This window comes from Aegilops tauschii, chromosome 5 (assembly GCF_002575655.3).
Source record: "Aegilops tauschii subsp. strangulata cultivar AL8/78 chromosome 5, Aet v6.0, whole genome shotgun sequence".
Classification (NCBI taxonomy): Eukaryota; Viridiplantae; Streptophyta; class Magnoliopsida; order Poales; family Poaceae; genus Aegilops; species Aegilops tauschii.
Window position 1 is genome coordinate 394835388 of NC_053039.3, and position 20046 is coordinate 394855433.

At 45.8% G+C, this 20046-nt stretch overlaps 1 protein-coding gene across 5 annotated transcripts; it reads left to right on the forward strand.

Moving 5' to 3' along the window:
- Window positions 1-5145, forward strand: LOC109764980 (uncharacterized). Of its 5 annotated transcripts, XR_012184984.1 has the most exons (6): window positions 3-606; window positions 675-864; window positions 955-1116; window positions 2093-2156; window positions 4463-4587; window positions 4686-5145. XR_012184984.1 is itself a non-coding variant. In XM_073500483.1 (5 exons), the coding sequence occupies exons 1-5, from the start codon at window positions 436-438 to the stop codon at window positions 4518-4520; spliced, it is 645 nt and encodes a 214-aa protein (XP_073356584.1). In that variant the 5' UTR covers window positions 3-435; the 3' UTR covers window positions 4521-5145. The 5 variants fall into 5 exon arrangements, 3 of the variants coding, with proteins under 3 accessions (XP_073356584.1, XP_040246493.1, XP_040246492.1); XR_012184985.1 differs by having other exon boundaries at window positions 1-606; window positions 2093-2767; window positions 2907-5145; XM_073500483.1 differs by having other exon boundaries at window positions 4463-5145.
- The last annotated feature ends 14901 nt before the right edge of the window (window positions 5146-20046 follow it).

A 20046-nucleotide genomic window follows, 5' to 3' on the forward strand; every position in this document is an offset into this window, starting at 1 on the left:
CCCTAAAAAGACACGCTCTGCCCTGTTCGGCCCGTTCGCCCAGCTCCGAGTCCCCGTCCGACAGTCCCTCCGCCGCCGGAGCTCCTCCGCCACCCCCGCCGTTATCGCCGGTCCCCTGCCGCCCTCTTCCCCGCACGAGCCCGCCCTACCTCTCTGCACTCTCCTCCTCGCGGCCCCGTCCATCCTTCTCCTAGGCTCCCCAATCCTGATTCCTGAATCCTGTAAAGAGCGGAGAGGGGAGAGCACCGAACCCGTCACTCCCGTCTTCCCCGCCGCGGCGGCGCGCCGTCACCGCTTCTCCCAGCAACCTTCACCCACACTCCTCCCCAGACCTCCACAACCCTATCCTTCATCGTATTCTCCACAAATCCTCCCAATCGAAGCTGCTTATTGCCGTCACACCGCCGCCATTGTTTGTATCCATCCTCCCCTAGCATGGTGGCTCTACGGTGCAGTGGAGGCGCCGCCGCACACATGGCGGCGCATAGAATAAAGGCCCCTCGGAACGGAGATGGCCGCAGCGCCATTCTTCCCATGCGTGCCGGGATCAGGGAGCTTCCGCTGAGGGCTTCCTTGTCACCGCCCTCGGTGTCTCCACGGACAGTGGTAATTATTTTCCCTTAATGAGAATTACTAATTCAGATGGCTCCTAAACTACGGCATTCACTCTTCAGCGCTGCTCCGCTTTTCGTCGGCGTCGCACGGGGGGACATTGCTTCCAGAATAGGGGAATGACTGAGGGATGGGAGGCGCTGAAGGCGGCGACGGCCGACATGTTCAGGCCCCTGCTCGTCAACATTTCTGACATGCGCTCTCTCAACACAGTTTACGACCTTGAAGACTACCAGATTGGCATGCTCTTTGGTGTGCTTCAGTTGTTCCCACAGGCGATTCTGATATGCTGTCTCTGAACCCTGCTTTTGTTACTGAATACTGAGTTATCTTTGTCTGTAGGTGTTTTTGCTGGACTCGTTGGTGTTTACCAACTGTGGAGGGCAGCCCCTCCCATCTTTGTTGATGCTGCTCTTGGCTACATCATATATAAGCTCAGTGTCGTATCATCAGAACTGCATCGGCTGCGCAAATCCAACAGTTTAATTAACCGGCTGAAATTCGGTATTTACTCTTTTAACTGAACTAATGCTCTCTGCCTTCTCATGACTTGACTCATTTTGTGGTGGGGGTGGGTGGGGAATAAGCTGATGTGTTATGCCATTCTTGGACCTATAACAATATTCATAAATGCAGCAATGTAACATCTTTCATGTAGTGTACTTTTGTGCTGCAAGTAAAATCCTGAAGTCAATTGTTATACATAATAAGTCTCCTAGAATCTTACAAATACTAATGTAGTTACATGTAGAAAGAAGCTGGGTCATTGTACCAAGATCTCATTGTTACTCAACTTGATCCATTACGAAGCACCAGCAGAATGTTATCCTTCGTAGCATGAATGCATTCCTGGTATTCCTGTAGTGAGCAAAAGTCAAACTGAAAGAAAAAATATACTACTGTATTAATCTTTCTTGTTGAAGCTAGGTCTCCACATTTGAAGCTTACGGCTCAAAAAGTTCTATAGTAACTTCTGCTTATTTTGATTCTTCAAATAGTAGCCACTATAATGGAATATATCAGTATCCGATTAACTCAAATGTACAAACATTTTGAAATTATAATGCATATCCTATCATTGGCTCAAGTAGTGCCATTACTTTTGCATGTCCATCCTTACCTACTACTTCTAGAGACAACACTTCAAGATCTTATATTTAATGAATAATTTCCAAACAACAAACTGATGGCTGTGTGGTGTACCATAAGACAGCGTGATTAAGAACTTGCGATTGTAAAAGTCACCAGTTATTAGTTCTATAATCATCATTTGACCTTCTGGATTCCTTGTTCAACAGCTTTCCCACACAGAAAATAACAACAACATTAAGTATCAATTTTGACCTTTAATCGCGTCTATCGAAATTCAGAACAGATCTTCACCTTTGCAGATCGCATGCCATTTTTCTTTGTTGTTTGTAATGATTTAAGCTACCTTTTCTCATCATATGTGGTGCTTATTGAAAACTTTTCGATGCAGGGTTCTTGCTTTTCATGGCCCTTAAGGATTTCAAGAATAAATATGTACTTCTTGATATTATCAGGTGAGTATGCATCGTAAGACTTCTTTGTTTGGTAATTAAGTGCACCAGCTTTAAATTGTTTGGTATCCTCTACTAATTGTGAACTTCCGTTATAGAACTAGTTAATGTGGTAGTTGCATCACCTATAGCAAGATCACTGTACGTAAATAGTTAATGTTACAGACTTATAGTGGAGTAGATAACCTGTAAGACTGTAACCATTCTTTCTCCATCTATAATAAGGGACACAATATCAACTATTACTATATCAAAAGAATTATGCTGACAAGTAGGATATTTGGAGATACACTACTGACCCAGAAAAATGTTGTTGGGAAACTAACTAGACTTGAGAAATCTCAATCAGAACCGGAAATACGTTTGAGTGAAATCTACATCCAAAATGAAGAGAAAGGTTGAAAGAAGAGAGGAGTGGAAATTATATCCTGCAACAAAATGTATTATGAATATTATACGCACAAAAAAGACCGGATTTTCTTCTTGGGAAAAAGGACAATGAAAATGAAACTATTCCTGGAGTCCATAGTAACTTTTCTTTACCAAATTTTACCATCTTCCATGAGAGCAGGTTACTGTATTACATGGTCACTTATAAACATGTACCAGTGAAAGTCGAAAACCATTTTTGGTACTCCCTCCGTCTCAAAATTCTTGTCTTAGATTTGTCTAGATACGGATGTATCTAATACTAAAATGTGACTTGATACATCCGTATTTAGACAAATCTAAGACAAGAATTTTGGGACGGAGGGAGTACCATTTATTGAAACTGGATGTTGAGATAGTTCACTGTGATGGACTAAAATAGGAGAACACAAGTTTATCAGAAACAGTATTGACCACGAGAATCTAGGAGCGCTCTGGAAATATGTTGTTCTCTTCTGTCGCTTCTCCTTTCAATACATAAGATTGCAGATTCTGGTTTATAAGAATAAGGATGAAAAGAACTTGAAATACATTAACCATTATATGATTTCTTCATCTGGTAGCTGCATCCCCTACAAGGCTGGTTTATGTTGGTTTGAAAAAGGATCACAACACAGGCACAAGAAACTGCCTGCATGTTAACATTATGTTGGCATAGTTGCAGTGGGAACAAGGATGTTGTCTCTGGAGCTAGATCTTAAGTAAGGGCATGCTTTCATGTATGGCCAGTCCCTCTTGTAAAATATTTGCCGTCAAAATCCTACCATACAAAGCTAACCAGATGAGAGCTTTGTGTTAGCAATCGCTTCTCCTTGGCCATACATACTGTATCTGGCTCAAAACATAATATTCTGGTTGTCAAGCATTCAGTGCTGTCACCAAATCCATGTTGGTACATCTACAGCGGTTTGATATAGGCACATTGATGAGAGGGCTTGAAGCTGCAACTGTTGAGCCTGGGCCATCTCATTAAAAAGTGTGACTTGTCTGTGTTGTTTGGTAAGAGACCTGCTACCGAAATATTTTTGCTTTATACATACCATCTAGTGGGAGACATAACTATCACATCCCATGCCGAACGCCTGTTCTGAAGCTAGTGTCATAATTCATGGCCAAAAGATAGAGGTACTCTTCATGATGGCAGACAAAGGACCAAGGTGCTATAACACGTTTTTGAATTTTCATCTTGGATTTGTCTGATCACCTTATTGGTCTCAAAGAGCAATGATGTGTTGAAGGCCTATCCCCGAATTTTGAATCAATTCAGAGAGCATCACAGTTCAGGCTGCATGTGGACCAAAAAAAGCACTGGGTCTTTTGGAGGAGAATGGCTTGTTAGCACTTTGGCTTTGACCTATCATTGAATCATTGAAGCAGGCACTCATCTACAGGAACAATGCCCATGGATTTTCTCCTAGTTATAGTTCACTATCTTGATAGTAGGAGCTTACACAAACATACATAGTACACTGTTCTTGTTAGTGGTAGCACATCCTTGGCAATTGTAATCCTTGCCCAGAAAGATATCTGTTTTCGGTTCTCCATTGGTATCTTATCTATTAGAGGCTGGTAATCACCGATCAGTTTTGAACTGTAAATCATATTAGAAGTCCTCGGTAGATAAGAATTGCTACACCATGCAGCATCCAAACAAAGTCTTTATATTCAATTGTTCAGCTATCCCTAATATCAGTATGATATACATTGGACCTAAGATTTAGTTAGAACTAACTTTAATGTTCCCTAAATAATTCGTAGCAATTATACAGCCTTTCTTTTACATTCTTTCACTGTTCTTACCCATGTTGCCATATTTGGTTTACCCATGTTGCCATGAAGGCGAGTTCTGATTTCTTTTGTTAATCTATTGAAAATGAGAGGCGGAATAAAAGAAATATTCAGGATTGTGTGGTATCCTGGCTACGTTTCTCCATATGATGATTCTTTTGGCCGGAGATGAGCCTCAGGGGTTGTCTGTTATGAGACCTCTATGTGAAAACTTGATGTAAGGCAGGTTTAGAAGTTACTAGCAATGCCCGCGCGGCGGCACGCCGCGCCCCATCGATATGTGATGTTTGCACATATTGTCTTTGTTATATGCAGTGAGTTTCAATTTGAAGTGAAAGAACTACATGGATAAGGTTGCAATCATAAAAAGGAAACCATGCTTAGAAGCAAACTGAAAAGGATACATTATTATTACCATGTGTGGTGCATATTCGATCGGGAACACAAAGCACATGTTGATACATTTCTATTAAGAATAAACACAATGCGTTTTCTTCTGGTCCACATCATTCTGGTGGAGCTCACTGCATGATTGCTGCCCGTGAGGAAGTAGTAAAGAGCCTTTGCAAATTGTTGCATGTGACCAATGGCCATGGGTGGCTTGCGCCGGTATAGGTGATGATTGGATCTTCTGTACATGTACGCTTATGTACACGTATAGCAAAAAAATTACCATCGAAGAAATTGTCTCATATGTTTGAGTCTGCCTTGTAAACTCATTTTGTCGGACGGTTAATTACCTGCTTGCGGGCCATGTTGAACTGACATTTCTTGATGTGTGCCTTCTCTTGCGGTGAAAGCAGAATATTTGGTCACTTCAAGTACTCCCTCTGTAAAGAAATATAAGAGCGTTTAGATCACTACTTTAGTGAACTAAATGCTTTTATATTTCTTTACGGAGGAAGTACATCGTAGTTATAATCATTGATGGTGGTGTTTGATCCACTCAACTACCTATAATCTTGTCTATTTTAAACTCAATGAACATGGTCTATTCTGTACCACAATGCCGGTCCAAGATATGCATGAGAGGGACTGGGATCAGGTGACATTGCTTCACGCAGTCACGCCGTAACATGCGGCTGTGCATCTACCATTGAAGCAAAATCTAACGTCTCACAATGACCCAACTGGAAAAACGATTCGGACTTGGCTTTTTCAGTCATTCGACAATAGCAAAACAGCGATCGGTTTGTCTATCCGCATACATTCATTTCAAAAGATAAATATGTATACATTGAAATCAAGAACCGACACCGATCAAGCATGCATCAACCAATTCATCAATGCGTCCAGCCATCATCCACCAATTAGAGAACCGGAAAAAAAATATACTTAGAGCATCTACAGCCGAGCGTCTCAAACCCGCCTCAAACGCCTGGGCGGACAGCCCGGTCAAAAAAACCTCGCCCATCCGAACGTCTCAAACTAGGCTCAAACGCCCGGGCCGACTGGCACCCATCATATTCAGTCCATATCTGGGGTGGATATGGGCGCGCCCGGACGTGTCCGCCTCATCGGACTGACGTTGCGGTCCCACGCGAAATCGTTCGGAAACCCAACAGTCCGACGGGCGTCTTCTCCAGGGGCGTGAACACCGCGTTGCGCCGCTCCGGCTCACCGACCTTGGGCTAAGTCTCGCTTTTTAAGCCGAATGGCGCCCCCAGCCCTTGATACTCCACTTATCTCCCTTTCCGCCTCCCTCTCCGCGCCGCCAGCCGGCCCCGCACCTCCCTCTTCGCTCGCCGGTCACTACAGCCATGGCCAGGCAGTGGGTGACCACGTAGGCAATGCGCACGCCGGAGCGGCGCCTCAAGCTGCTCAAGGAGATTAGGGCTCTGCTTGGAGCCAGGATCGTAGCCAGACTGGCTCCTAGGAATCGCCAGAGCAGGACAAGGAGGAGGAAGAGGCCGACGCGGAGGTGGTGGTGGAGCAGCAGGAGGAGGAGGAGCCCGACGCGGCCATGGTGGACGCAGCGGAGGAGAACACCGATGCGGCCATGGCGGATGACGCGGCGGAGGAGGACGTGGATTGGATGCGACATAGGACGCGCCCAGGCACGCTCGGGTCGCCCCAGATATGGGCTGGATATGAGATGTGCCGGTCAGCCAGAGCATCTGAGACCGGTTTGAGGAGTCCGGATGGGTCGTTTTTTTTTGACCGGGTCGTCCACCCGGACGTTTCAGAGGGTTTGAGGCCCCCAACTATAGATGCTCTAAGTATGATTTATTTTTCAGTTTCTAATGGGTGGATGCATTGATGAATTGGCTGATGCAAGTTTGATCGGTCCAAGTTCTCAATTTTAAGTATAAATATTTTATTTTTCAAATGTAAGTCTTTTTAGAGATTCTAATATGAACTAGATACAGAGCAGAATAAGTGAATCTACACTCTAAAGTACGTCTACATACATCCGCATGTAGTCCATATTGAAATCTCTAAAAAGAGTTATATTTAGGAACTGAGGGAGTAGATTTTTTTTTTGGATTAGTTTGAATTGCTAACCACATATATCACGTGGTAACTGAGGGAGTAGATTGGTACAATGTGTACGAATGTAGTTTCTACTATTTGGCAAACCGATCACTGTTTTGCTACCGTCGAATGACTGAAAAAGCCAAGTCCGAATCGTTTTTTCAGTTGGGTCATTGTGAGACGTTAGATTTTGCTTCAATGGTAGATGCACAGCCGCATGTTACGGCGTGACTGCGTGAAGCAATGTCACCTGATCCCAGTCCGCATGGGAGAATGGGCAGCCATACCAAAATATGACATGTTCTCTGTCAAGAGTGAACTGATTAAATAAGAACACTTACTATTTTCTAGGGAAAATTTAACAGTTACTAAGAGGTATCCATTACCACAATAAGACATGCTCTCTGTCTGAGAGTGACGGATTCAATATGAAACCTTTCTATTTATTAGAGAAAATTGAACAGTTACTAAGAGGTGCCGCTCTTCAGAAAAGAAATGAACCCCCATCTCAAATCCATGTGAGTGTGTTGTGTAAATGTGATACATGATTAGTTTTATTGAAAACAAACAAAGAAAGCATATCAAGCAATTGGAAATTGAATTATAATTACTCAATCTATAATAAAAAATTGTACTCCCTCCATTCCAAAGTATAACAGTACTGTGCCACTGACATGTAGTTAGAACCTCAGTTATTTTGTCTGCCATATACGCATTTTCTTGGTAACAAACAAAGAAATAAATGTGTATCAACAAAAATTGCAAAAGACACAAACGCATATTAGTAGTTTGGCACCTTGCTGAAATCCTAACAATCAAGGTCATGCTACTTAGCATATTCTCAGGATTGCCTAATCAGTAGCATATTGTACTGCAGTCCAAAATTCAGACCATATTTTATATCAAATCTAACCAAGAAATTTTAAAATGCTCACCTCCATCAAAGTGACAACACTTTGGTATATGATTTTGGTAAAAGTTGCATGATTAAGTGACTGCATAAATACCTATACCATGAAAGCAAAATCTGAATAATCATACTCCCTAGTAGTATTTCCCTAGGGCAACATTAGCTTGAAAATTCAACATTAAATCTTCCATGTGTACCCAAGGAGCGTTAAAGACTCCTTACCATACCACCCAGTTTGATAAAAAATACCCATAATGAATCGCCATGTCCACCCAAGGAGCGTACCACTCAGTGACCCAAGAATTACAAATAGCAAGCCCATAGAACTCTGCTTGTAAATCCGAGAAAATCTCCACAAAAAAAGGAAATCCTTTACGTATGTGAATAGAGGAGTTATACTAATACCTTAAGAAAGGATGTCCAAAAAAGAATACCTTAACAAAGAAATGAATTGTTTAAGGACTATACATGTTGGTGTATCCAATAAAATTAACTAGCACATATGCCCGTGCATTGCAACGGGTATAAAAGTAAATAAATATATACTTAGAAACTTGAAAAAATACCACTCAAACAAATTCAACAATATTAGAAAAACTCACAAGGACCATTCTTGAAAAAAAATCCATCACTTTTTCGCAAGAAAATTAATAATCCATCACTGTCTTGATTATTGATTAACTTGCAATAAATTGATCAACGCAACTGAGCTACATGCATATACATAACCAGATTAAATTTCATCCACACCAGATATGTGTACATGCTCATGTATGTGCATGGGTTCAGAAAAAAACTAACTGGAACGTTATGAAATAATATTATAGAAACAACAACTTGAACATGTAATTGTAGCATATATGACCAAGCCTTTTCAATTGGGGACTTCACCCTGTATGCAAATTATGTTATATGAATAGACATATATTTGGATCTCCAACCAATCCTAGAGGCTGGGCTTGGTGGGCTCAACCTGTGCATCTGCATTGGTTTGTACGAATTAGAAATATCAGACAAAAATAAGATGTGTGTAAAACTACTATCAAACATAATATGCAACAATTGTGAATTGTTGTACATGGTGACAAAAAGAGGTATATTATATCTCATTGGCGAATTTGTGATTAGATTGTTTCTGATGTGCATTACAATTTTTCAAAAAAAAAAAACAATTGCCATAATATTACAAGTATTCTCATCAGAACCGGCACTGTCAACCACGAAGCAGCGTGTGATCTTGGCAAGCTACCACCAAAGCGGTCATATTGCGCCTGATGCTGTTGAGACAAAGACATAGTGACCTTTTTTTTTGGGGGGTTTGGCCACATCGGAAAAATCCAACATGTGCAATAAAGCTAGGTGTACCAGAAATATGAAGTTTCTAGGTTTTCTTTAGAACCGACCAGTGTAGCTGTCATTAAATATATGAAGTATAATAGACTATTATCAAGCTTCTAGGATAAGCCAGGGAGACATAAGTCCAGAAATTGGTACCAAGAGGGATTCACGTACCAGAAAATGTCAACGTCTCGATGGGGGAAAAGTCAGAAAATTTAGTGCGAATCCATCTGCTGAACTGCCGATCATAAAACTGTCATTTTACGTGAACTCATACCTGTACATCTGCTTGGATAAGGTCCGGCCGGCATGCACGTAGGTAGCTGGGCTCTTGGTGCCTGATCAGCTGGTTGTGCATGCGCGTACATCTGCTTGGATGAATTCCGACATTGCACATAAGTAGAGGTTCGTGACGGACCACCAGCGCGGCAGACCCGGGCGGCACGGCCAGGCGTGATGTCTCGTCCTCTGCGGGAACCCGATCCTTGCCCATGCGCTCGTCGTGGGTTCAGAGATTCATGAGGAAGTGATGGGGGTGGACAACACTGAAGTCACTGGCCACGATCTGGGCTACGATCCGTTAGCCGGTATCCATGCGTTTGCAACCGTCCTCACAGCGTTGCTGGCCGATGTGAAGTCCTTCGCATCAACGAATTCGCCGAGTACCGGCGAAGTCTCGCGGCTGCCATCCTCCGCTTGGTCGTCCTCGCCGCTTCCTTCGCATCAAGGAAAGGATTCGTATCCCTGTGCTTTTCCTTGTGACACAAACTGCTAGCGATGCGGTGCTTTTTCTTTCCAATTTTTTTTAATGTAACCAATAAAATCACCTAAGCAGGACGAAACCAAGAATATCACCTTGCTTTATTAGTAGGTATAGATATAGATGTAGATATAGATTAGTTTTAAAGTTGTACATGTTGGTGTACCCGTGTATGCATGTTCTGCCCAACTTTGGACTATGTTAAAATAATCAGAAGTAGTAGCATCGAGCTTAACTAAAGTATGGCCGTTAAAGACTCTCCTTAGTTGTTAACTACTACTCCAATGATCATCCAATGTACAAACCCTGAAATGGAAAGCATCAAACTAAGGGCTAAAAGAGCAGCTACCACAAAAGTTTGCGGGTAACAATAGACCAGGCTGCTACTGCTACCACCATTATTCTGCATGGCAAAGAGAGAAAAAAGGACTACGTCGCGCACGCACCAGTAGAACAGCGTGTCGGGGATGTCCGTCGCGGCCGCCGCCTCGGAGTCAGGGCAGGCACACCCTGGCGCTGCCGCCGATGTCGATGCGGAGGGCGAGGTGGGCGAGTCTTGCGGCGACGGCGACGGCGACGACGGAACCACCGGAGCAGCCAACAAAGATGCGACCGGGATCGCGTGCGCGTTCTCGCTTAAGGCTATCTCACCCATCACCTACTGCCCACGACCGTCGCGTCGGCAGCGAGCACGGCGGCCGCCATGGCGTCGCCCGGCTCGTGCTTGCAAGACCAGTCCGGGTATCAAACCCGGCGACATAGCTGGTGACGTCGATGCTGCAATCGACGAACATACCGATTAGTAAGTAAGCGAGAGTGCACCTGGGGATCCGAGAAGGAGAGAGCAGCAGCAGCTCGTTTTCGTGCAAGGGAACTTCCATGCGGCCTGATAATGTGAGCAGCAGCAGTTCATCTGCCTCGTCTTCGGCCCCCGCGCACCCCTCCATGTAACTACCGGATGGTGACGGCCAAACCGCACAGTGAGCCAGGCCGCAGACAGCAACAGCACGGCGCCCCTCAGTGCGTAGCGTGGTGTGATGCTTGCCGCGGAGCGCTCAATCTGGGGAGGAAGAGGAAGCACCCACCTCAGATTCCCGGCGCGGCGCTCATACAATATTGGGCAAACTCAAAGGAGCTCGTGGTAGTTCGCTCTAAGGCCGGGTCTCTCCAGTCGTCCCTCTCGGGCTACGGCCTCCGCCGGTGCAAGGACAGGATCACCATCTCGGAAACCGCCATGAGAGAAACCGCAGTAGTCGCAACAGTTCTCCTCAATGGCCGAGGGCATCGATCCCAGCAACGAAGGCGGCGACGACATCCGCCATGAATGCAGAACGGCCCAGCACAACACCGCGGCCACCACGACGCCCAATAACAGCACCACGTATAGCAGGAGGCCGACCTGGACGGCGGGGACTGCTCCGGCAGCAGCACAGCGACCAACCATAGCCCCACGCACCCGAAGAGGCTGGCCTGGACGCCACGGACCATTACAGTGTTAGCAACCCTACACGGGTGGGCCGTGGGCCGGCATGAGAGGGTCGGGCCTAGCATCCATGCCATGGAGCCAGGATCGAGCAGGTCATCCGGTTGGATCACGACTGAAACGGCACGGCGACTTCCTCTCCCACCTCTGGCTCTCCTCCTCAATCCCCTTGTTCTTGCTTGTTCATGTAATCTAGCTACCCAAATCCTTGTATCTGTAAGTGATTCGTGAGATCAGTAGAGAGACCCTAACACTTGGTATTCAGAGCCAAAATTTTCCCCACCACCTCCCACCCGATTGAGCAATGGAGCCGGCGACCAAGCAGGACCTGAAGGATCTTCTGAAGGAGTTCCGAGAGAGCATGAAGAAGAGCATCAGGGAGGCTGTCGCGGTCGGGTTCGGCAACTCGAAGCCGGCACTCGAGCAGGCGACCACCTCGACCTCTTCTCAGTTCCTCGCCATGGACGCCTCCGATGACAAGGATCTGGCTCCTGCGTGCTCCAGCCCCGAACAGGGCACGTACGCCCTCGACTTCGCCCCAACGACCACCATCGACGTCCTTCCCGAGCTCGACATTGACGCCACGGGCGTTGCTGCACCAACGCCCACAACCTGCTCGACGGATGGCCTCATCCACAGCACCGATGGAGACGATAGGATGGAGGCGTCGAAGGCTGCTTGGGGTTCGCCTACGCCCTTCACCGCGCGTCCAGGGGACTCGCCAACACCAATGAGTGAGCCATCTCTCGGTCTTGCACTCGGTGCGCTGGCGCAGACCAAGTGTTTGACAGAATGCTCAGGTCAAGTTGATGCGTCCGTCACGGCCAGTGTTATCTTAGCGACTGCTGGCTGCATGCCCACTACCTGTTCGACCGAGTGGGTCACCCATGCTGACAGTCGCATCATCGACTCGTCGTCAACAACCCTACCCATTCGGCTCGCAGCTGCAGCGGTGCATCGTTCGTGGGTGCAGACAGTGCCACCGCACCCACCGGACCTGAGGTTATTTTTTTGGTGGGACCATGGGTGTCTAATGAGTGGCCGTGGTGATTTGGAAAGAGTGATTCATCCTAGCCCAAATGAAAGTTTATGCACAAGGCAATGTCAAGAGGTAAAACTCTCGTGTCTGTTTCATGGGATGTCTATTTCTTGGCAATGGTTGGTACACTGGCTAGTCTATGGAGTTGATTTACGTCAAATTCCGTGTCCATCATTTTCAAATGGTGAGCCACCAGATGTGGATTGTTCCAGTGTTGCCAATTGGGACCCCCATGTGCCTATTTCTGTTGATGACAAGTTTCTGAAGCATCTGTTTCTAAGTGTTCAAGTGCATGACAGTGGAATGGTTGTAGTTCCCTCTCTGACCTTGATACGACTCCTTACTATACTTGAGGCACCATTCACAATCCATGGAGGGTTTCTTCTCATAGATGGCCTCTGGGGCTGGTCACTACATCTGCTCGGTCGCGTAAGGAAGATATCCGATGATAAGCGAGATGCCCAATGTAGCTTGGTCTATCTTAAGTTACAGCAACATGGATTGTTTGTTGTACATCTTACTGATGAAAATTCTCTCTGTTCATGCCACTATGCTGATGCACTTGCTTTTGAGTGGGGCTACAACCACATTTCTTGCAGACAACTTCTAGAGATCTGTTGCAAGCGATTGAAGTGTAAATGGAGAATACAATCTGGGCTAGTACAGACCACATTCAGCCGAATTGGTGCAGTAACCAGTGGAACAATGGGACTGTTGGTTGTGCAATTACCAGAGTGTATTGATGACCAACTAGCAGAATTGCTGAAGGAAAATTTTAATGAGATGCCAAAGTGCAGTGTTACTCCTATATCTTGTGAGAGTGGATGTAAGCTGCATAACACATCATTCTTTATCTGGCGGACAAGTGCAGTCTGCCTTCTTCTCTGTTGCTATGATCAGTTTCAATGGAAGCTGGCTGGGTTATGCTATCACCTGTCTAACTGCTGTCCAGTGACACTACTTCGGCTGCCGGTGCCAGCAAACTGTTTGATTCGAAGGTATGCAGGTCACAAGAACCAGGTCTACCATATGAAGTTGTCTCATTCTAATCATTGTCAAGAGGGAATAAACTTGCAAGTGGAGCAGATATGGTGTGCAATTACGAGTAATACTATTGATGCTTATCCTTGTGGTGGTGAAGACCATGCACGCGAATCATTGTTCAACCTGGAGCTTGCTGTACATGCGAAGGAGTTCGATATGCGTGGCATAGAAGTTTCCCTACGCAACAAGATCATATTTGTGTTTGAATTTCACTTGCATGTTGTTGTCAGGTGGAGCTCTTACGGTGTAAACTTTGGTGAAATGGAAAGCCAAGTGTATGTGCAAACACATTCCATTGGATCGTTGGCCGGGGCACCTCTACAGAAGCAGCAAATGGAGCTGCAATATTATGGAAATTGGGCCATTAACTCTCTTCATCTGCACCGATTGGTGGCAAGGAAGGGGAGAGCAACAGGTTCATGGTTTGATAAATTCTTGGAGGCTTTCATTATGTGCATAAACTGTGAGGACCACTGCTGGGGCTTCCTAAGCTCACTTCTATCTGATTGGCCGAAGTTTGGGAATAGCATCACATAACTGAAGGAATATCGGGACCAGGGTGGCTTTAGACTGCAATTTTCTTTCAATGTTATGCCCATCTTACAAGGGCACTGGTGCTTTGGAAATGTTAATAGCCTGTTGATTCCTCCTGGTTCGAATGGGAAGTATTATCTCTATGCTCATTGCTGGGTGCTCCAAGTTTGCCAAGATAGTTCACGTGGACTGATCAAAAAGTCCAGTGCATGGTATTCGTTTATCACAAGGTTCAGCGTCCGGGTGCCGGGCGTGCCAATGATAGCATGGTCAGTATGCATGGCGTTAATTCGGACTAACTTTGAGAGATGGTGGACTACTTGTTTGCAGTGTTTGGAACAACACCAATGGTTATCAATGTTGCCGGCGTGTACATCTCGGATCTGGTTGGTAGCATGGCCCATGGACGGGGTGGAGCTCTGGATTCACTGTGGGCACGCAATTTTTCAAGGAGGGAGGATCTTCATGGTCGTCGCCACCTTTGTCGACCACAACTACTACCTCGACGTCATCCTCAACTTGGTTGCTATCGGCCATGATGACTACTTCGGCAACCTGGGCAAGCAAGCTTGCTAGTTTGATCGAGTCTACACCCATCTTGGCTACTATCATGAAGATTACCATGGCGATCCTAGCAGGATCAAGGAACTTCAAGCGCCATGGGATCCTGGCAAGTCAGCCTTCCAGTCTTCTTCTGAGCTTCGGCTTGGGGTCAAGCCAAGTTTCAAGGAGGGAGGGGTGTTAGCAACCCTCCAAGGGTGGGCCGTGGGCCGGCATGAGAGGGTCGGGCCTAGCATCCAGGCCATGGAGCCAGCGACTACAAATACTTGAAAGGGTGGATCGAGCAGGTCATCCGGTTGGATCACGACTGAAACGGCACGGCGGCTTCCTCTCCCACCTCTGGCTCTCCTCCTCAATCCCCTTGTTCTTGCTTGTTCATGTAATCTAGCTACCCAAATCCTTGTATCTGTAAGTGATTCGTGAGATCAGTAGAGAGACCCTAACATACAGGTAGAAGAAGAACGAACCATGTAATTCAATCAATGTAGATGGAAGAGAAGAAACAAAGCCCACGTACCACTAGGAGATCACAGGAGGCAAAGCCTATTTATAACTCACGAAAAGACAAGAGGAGAAAACGAGAAGGAACACGAAAGAGCCAGCCGCATCGTTTCTAGACGAACGAACAAAGCGGCACTGTTCAAAGCATCGATCGCAACGTGGACCCTGGCGAGATGCATGAACATTCTTGTTAAAAACTAAATGCCGGATGTAGGGGAGGTGTTATGTAAACCTGAAAATTAAATACATTCTTGTTAAAAACTAAATGCCGGATGTAGGGGAGGTGTTATGTAAACCTGAAAATTAAATACATTCTTGTTAAAAACTAAATGCCGGATGTAGGGGAGGTGTTATGTAAACCTGAAAATTAAATACATTCTTGTTAAAAACTAAATGCCGGATGTAGGGGAGGTGTTATGTAAACCTGAAAATTAAATTCGAACACAAGGACAAATGCAGTATTTCTTTCACCGCATGTGAGTTTCATATCTTCCAAATACTGATCCACCGACTTCTCATCGACAGGGTGGTTTCCACATGATTATTTGCTTTTATGTTTGATGAATGCATGACAATTCTTTGAAAATAAATGAACTGTTTTAATTTTGAGACGATAAACCTCATTTCAACTTATGTACTATTTGTACTATTTACATGATGTCATCTAAAGTTGATATTATTAAGAGGCTGTTCTGATGAAAAGTACGTTGATTTTAGAGTGGTGTTCGCTAAATACAATGCAAAGTTACCTTGATCATATACAGTTTTTTGTTACAATGAAAAGGCACCCGCACGCATCATCACATGCCCTCTCTAGAAAACGCAAGCCAAACGATGTAGCTTCACGATATGCCGCTCCGTAAAAGAATGAGAATCTGGGTACAACTCCTTGTTTTTTGTGAAGCTCTTCAGGGGTGCTCTTAAAAACTCTAGAAGCTGGAGTTGGCGGAAAATTATCCACCACTGCCACCAGTAAGTGAATACCAATCAAATATTCGTTCTTGAAGCTGGAGCTAGATGGAATATAAACATTATCTTTGATAAAGCCTATAGAACTGCTCCTAAGTGAATTTGGTGAAGCGAAACTGATTTTGATGGAAAGGAGATGTCCTGGCCCTATAGCATGCCTAGTAGAAATACACCAATGTTAAATTCAAATCACCGCCACTTCAAACCGTGAAGTTGTGTACCCATGATCTTCTTTGACGAAAGATCGACTTTTCTCCAAAAATGTGCCATTTATGCTCTTAATTTTAAGACCTAGATACACTCCAACATCCAAATAAAATCAAGTAAATGGCATAAAACTACTAGTTTACAGGTTAGGGTTCCAAAAAACTGCCACATTTTAATTTTTCTTAGAAAACTATCAATCGCGTGGTCGGCTGTTTCATAAAACCCAAAATCAGTGACTAGCATTTTAACCGTTATTCTGACGTTCTGGACCCACCGGTCAGGCCACGTGGCCACGCGCGCTCACGGCACAGCTGTTGATGGCCGTTAGCCCGACCAGTTTGGTCGGAACCAGGGTAAATACCCCTCCATCGGTCGGGCCGCACCCTGCTCGCTCACTCTCCTGCTCGCTCACTCCCCTGCTCCCACTCCCCTGCTCTAGTACGAGCTCGCCGCCGGTCGCCGTCGACCTCCTTGCCGCCATGCCTTCCTAGAACGACGAGGACTGCGAGGTCGTAAGCATGGACATGGGACTTATGGTAAGTTTTTCCTTGCCACCTAGGGTTAGGGTTAAATGCTAGTAGGCCTAGGCTACAGCCATGGATCTTGCTTAGTTTAGTGTTGTTGTTGTCTCTGTGATATGGTTCTTGATTAGTGAGGGTGGGGGTTGGTTTTAGGATTGAGCTAACCTAGGGTTCATCTCTGTACAGTGTTAGGGTTCATACTGATTTGGGGATTTGTTGAGTGTTTAGGGTTAATGAATAGTGCAAGTTGATTGTGGTTTTGGGTGGTGATTGAAACCAGTGTTCTTTTGGTTATTTTGGTTGCAGGAGGAACCAGACACCATTGTGGAGCCCCTTTTCTGTGGCCAACTTGAGCTTGCTGAACCCAAGTGCATTATGCACCAAATGAGGCCTATTAAGCATGTTGATTTTGAAGGCATTGTAACATGAAGGCGTTTCTATGGCTGCCCAGTCCAGGTTAGATGTCAATTAAGTTTGTTACATATGGATGTTCACTGGCCTCACATGATGCAGCAGTTTGTTACTGATATGACAGTCACTTATGTTTTTCTTTGTTACTTTGCAAACTTAATCATGACATTGTAATAACTTATCATATCTCATTTATGTTATTCATTGTTAGAAAATTTCAAGTTAATCATGGCATTGGCATTGAAATAAGCTACTACTCCACTTGTAATAACTTATCACATTTATAAATGCAGGAAAATGGTGTGAATTGTGGTGTTGTAGAGTGGGTTGATGGGCGTTGGCCTCCTGTTCTTCAGAGATGTTTGTGCAAGCTATGGGAAATGTTCCATGAGCAGAACCTAGGAAGGGTACTTGACAAGGAGAAGTTTGAGAAGGAGTTGGCCAAGGTTAAGAGTGAACATGAAAGGGAGTTAGCCAAGCTTAAGATTGAAAATGACAAGCTTTGCATTGAGTACACCGAGCTTGTTGATGATGTATCCAAGATGTTTGATTGGCAGGATGGTAGGGTGGAGAAGGTGAACCAGAAACAAGTGGAGGAGGAAGAACTTGAGAAGAAGAAGGAGGAGGTAGAGGAGAAAGCTAGGTTGAAGGTGCAGATGGAAAAGCTTAAACTTGCAAATGAGCAGAGTTGCATTTTGCAGAGCCAAGCTGATATCATCAAGAACACCAGGAAGGCTATGAAGGATGTTGAAGTTGACAGAGATGTTCTTAAGAAGGAGAAGGCAAAGCTTGAGCAAGTTGTTACTGAGCTGCTGAAAGATGGGTATGGCAGCAAGGAGAAGTTAGAGCAAATCAAGGCCATCCTTGAGTCATGAAGTTGCTGTGATATGTTGGTGAAGTAAGTACATCCAAGGCCTATATATAAGGATGTGGCCTAACTGTCTGAATTGATTATATGGGTGTACATTTTGGGGGAATGTGAAGTTAACCTAGTGTTTGGCCATGCATTTGAACTTTAGTTTCTTATGTAAGAACCTTATTTGCTATGTTCTTATGTATGTTGTAATGGATCTCCAATGCTATTAAGTGTTGTAATGGATCTCCAAAGCTATTAAGTGTTGTAATTGATCTTCTATGCTATGGTTTTTAGTAAGGTATGTCATTGGGTTAGCCTACATATATTATCTGTGTAGGTAATTGGGCTTAGTGGGCCACTAGTCTCCGACCAAATGCAACACGGGCCGTTGGTCGAGTCCAGGCACACGCTGTGCGCGCTCCGGCACGCGTAGGTGGTGGCATTCTCCGCATGGCGGCGCAGGAGCCCTCGGCGTCGGCGCCTCTGATGGCCCAGTCCAGCACGACGGGCACGGCGAAGTCGCCCGTCCTGTTCAAGTGGGAGCCGGCTTACCAGAACCACCAGGCGTCCACCATGAACGCGTAGGCGCAGCCCGTGGAGTTGGCCAGGAACATCCCTCCCTGCTGCTGCTGGCGCCGGCCGAAGCTGCGGACGTGCGGGCGGTAGGAGGCCAGCCCTAGCGGGATGTTGCTCTGGTAGCAGCCGTCGCCGCCCCGGCACGACCCGGGCAGCGCGCGCTCCGATGGCCAACACACCGACATGCACCCGATCACGTAGTACCCTCCGTCGTCCACGAAGTAGGCCAGGTCCGGGCAGCCGATGGCCACGAACTTGCTCTTCATGGAGAAGAAGAGGAAGGCGCTGCCGTTGAGGGCCATGGGGTACTCCCGCCGGCCAAGAACGCGCCCGGAGCCGGAGGTGCGGTCGTAGCAGGCGCGGCTCGCGTTGAGCAGCACGGTGGCCTCGACAGAGGCAAGCGAGATGGCGACGACCTCGTGGAGCGGTGGGTGGCGCGTGTCGTCGCACTCCAGTCAGAACCCACGGTCCTCGCCACGGTTGCAGCGCGCTCCGGTTCCGAAGGGGTAGGGGAGGGTCACGTTGCCGCACTGCCGCCGGCACCCCGGCGGCCGCTTCGCTACTGCCAGTGGAAGCAGCGGCGCTGCCAGCAGCAGCAGAATGACAAACATTGTCATTCTTTCTGCAGTCAAAGCTTAGCGGCGGCTGCCTGGATGGACCGCATTTGGCGTTTGAGCAGAGCACTTGGATTGATTGGTGATCGACAGAAGATGTCAAGAAAAGAAACGCAGAGACCAGAGAGCGGCAATGGAAGGACGACACTGTTAGATTGGATTGATGAAGCGTTCCTACTCCTCCGTAGAGGAGCCGCGGGTATATATTGGTTCGGGGCAGAAACAACCTCTGCCGTGGTTTACAAGTAACCCACCGATCGCTAGGATTCAGCAGGATGAGGATAGGAAGCTAAATGGGAGAGGAAAGGATAGAGGAAGTAGTTAAGATTACATGAGACAAATATCTCTAAGTCTAACAACCTCCCTTAATCTGAACTACCTATCCTAGATTGAGATTGTTCTTGAATGCTTCAAATGGCTTGTATGGTAGAGCTTTAGTGAACCCATCAGCCACTTGATTTCTGGAAGGAATAAACCGTATCTCCAACTTCTTCTCTGCAACTCTTTCTCGTACAAAGTGAAAATCTATCTCAATATGCTTGGTTCTGGCATGAAAAATAGGATTAGCACTTAAATAAGTGGCACCCAAATTATCACACCATAGACATGAAATATGATGTTGCTTCACACCCAATTCCTCAAGCAAAGATTCAAGCCAAATGATTTCAGCAGTAGCATTTGCCAATGATTTGTACTCAGCTTCAGTACTTGACCTTGACACTGTTGCTTGTTTCGTGGCACTCCATGAAGTAAGATTAGAACCAAAGAAAACAACAAAACCACCTGTTGATTTTATATCATCACTGTAGCCTGTCCAGTCTGCATCAGAAAAGGCACTGACAAGTGTAGAATTGGAACATCTGAAATGTAGTCCCAA

Excerpts from the sequence above, each read along its gene's own strand:
- LOC109764980 (XM_040390558.3), top strand. The coding sequence starts at position 436 with ATGGTGGCTCTACGGTGCAGTGGAGGCGCCGCCGCACACATGGCGGCG. Across the intron at positions 607-674 it reads CGGTGTCTCCACGGACAGTG|CGCTGCTCCGCTTTTCGTCG; the intron begins GTAATTATTTTC and ends TTCACTCTTCAG. Across the intron at positions 1,117-2,092 it reads AATTAACCGGCTGAAATTCG|GGTTCTTGCTTTTCATGGCC; the intron begins GTATTTACTCTT and ends TTTTCGATGCAG.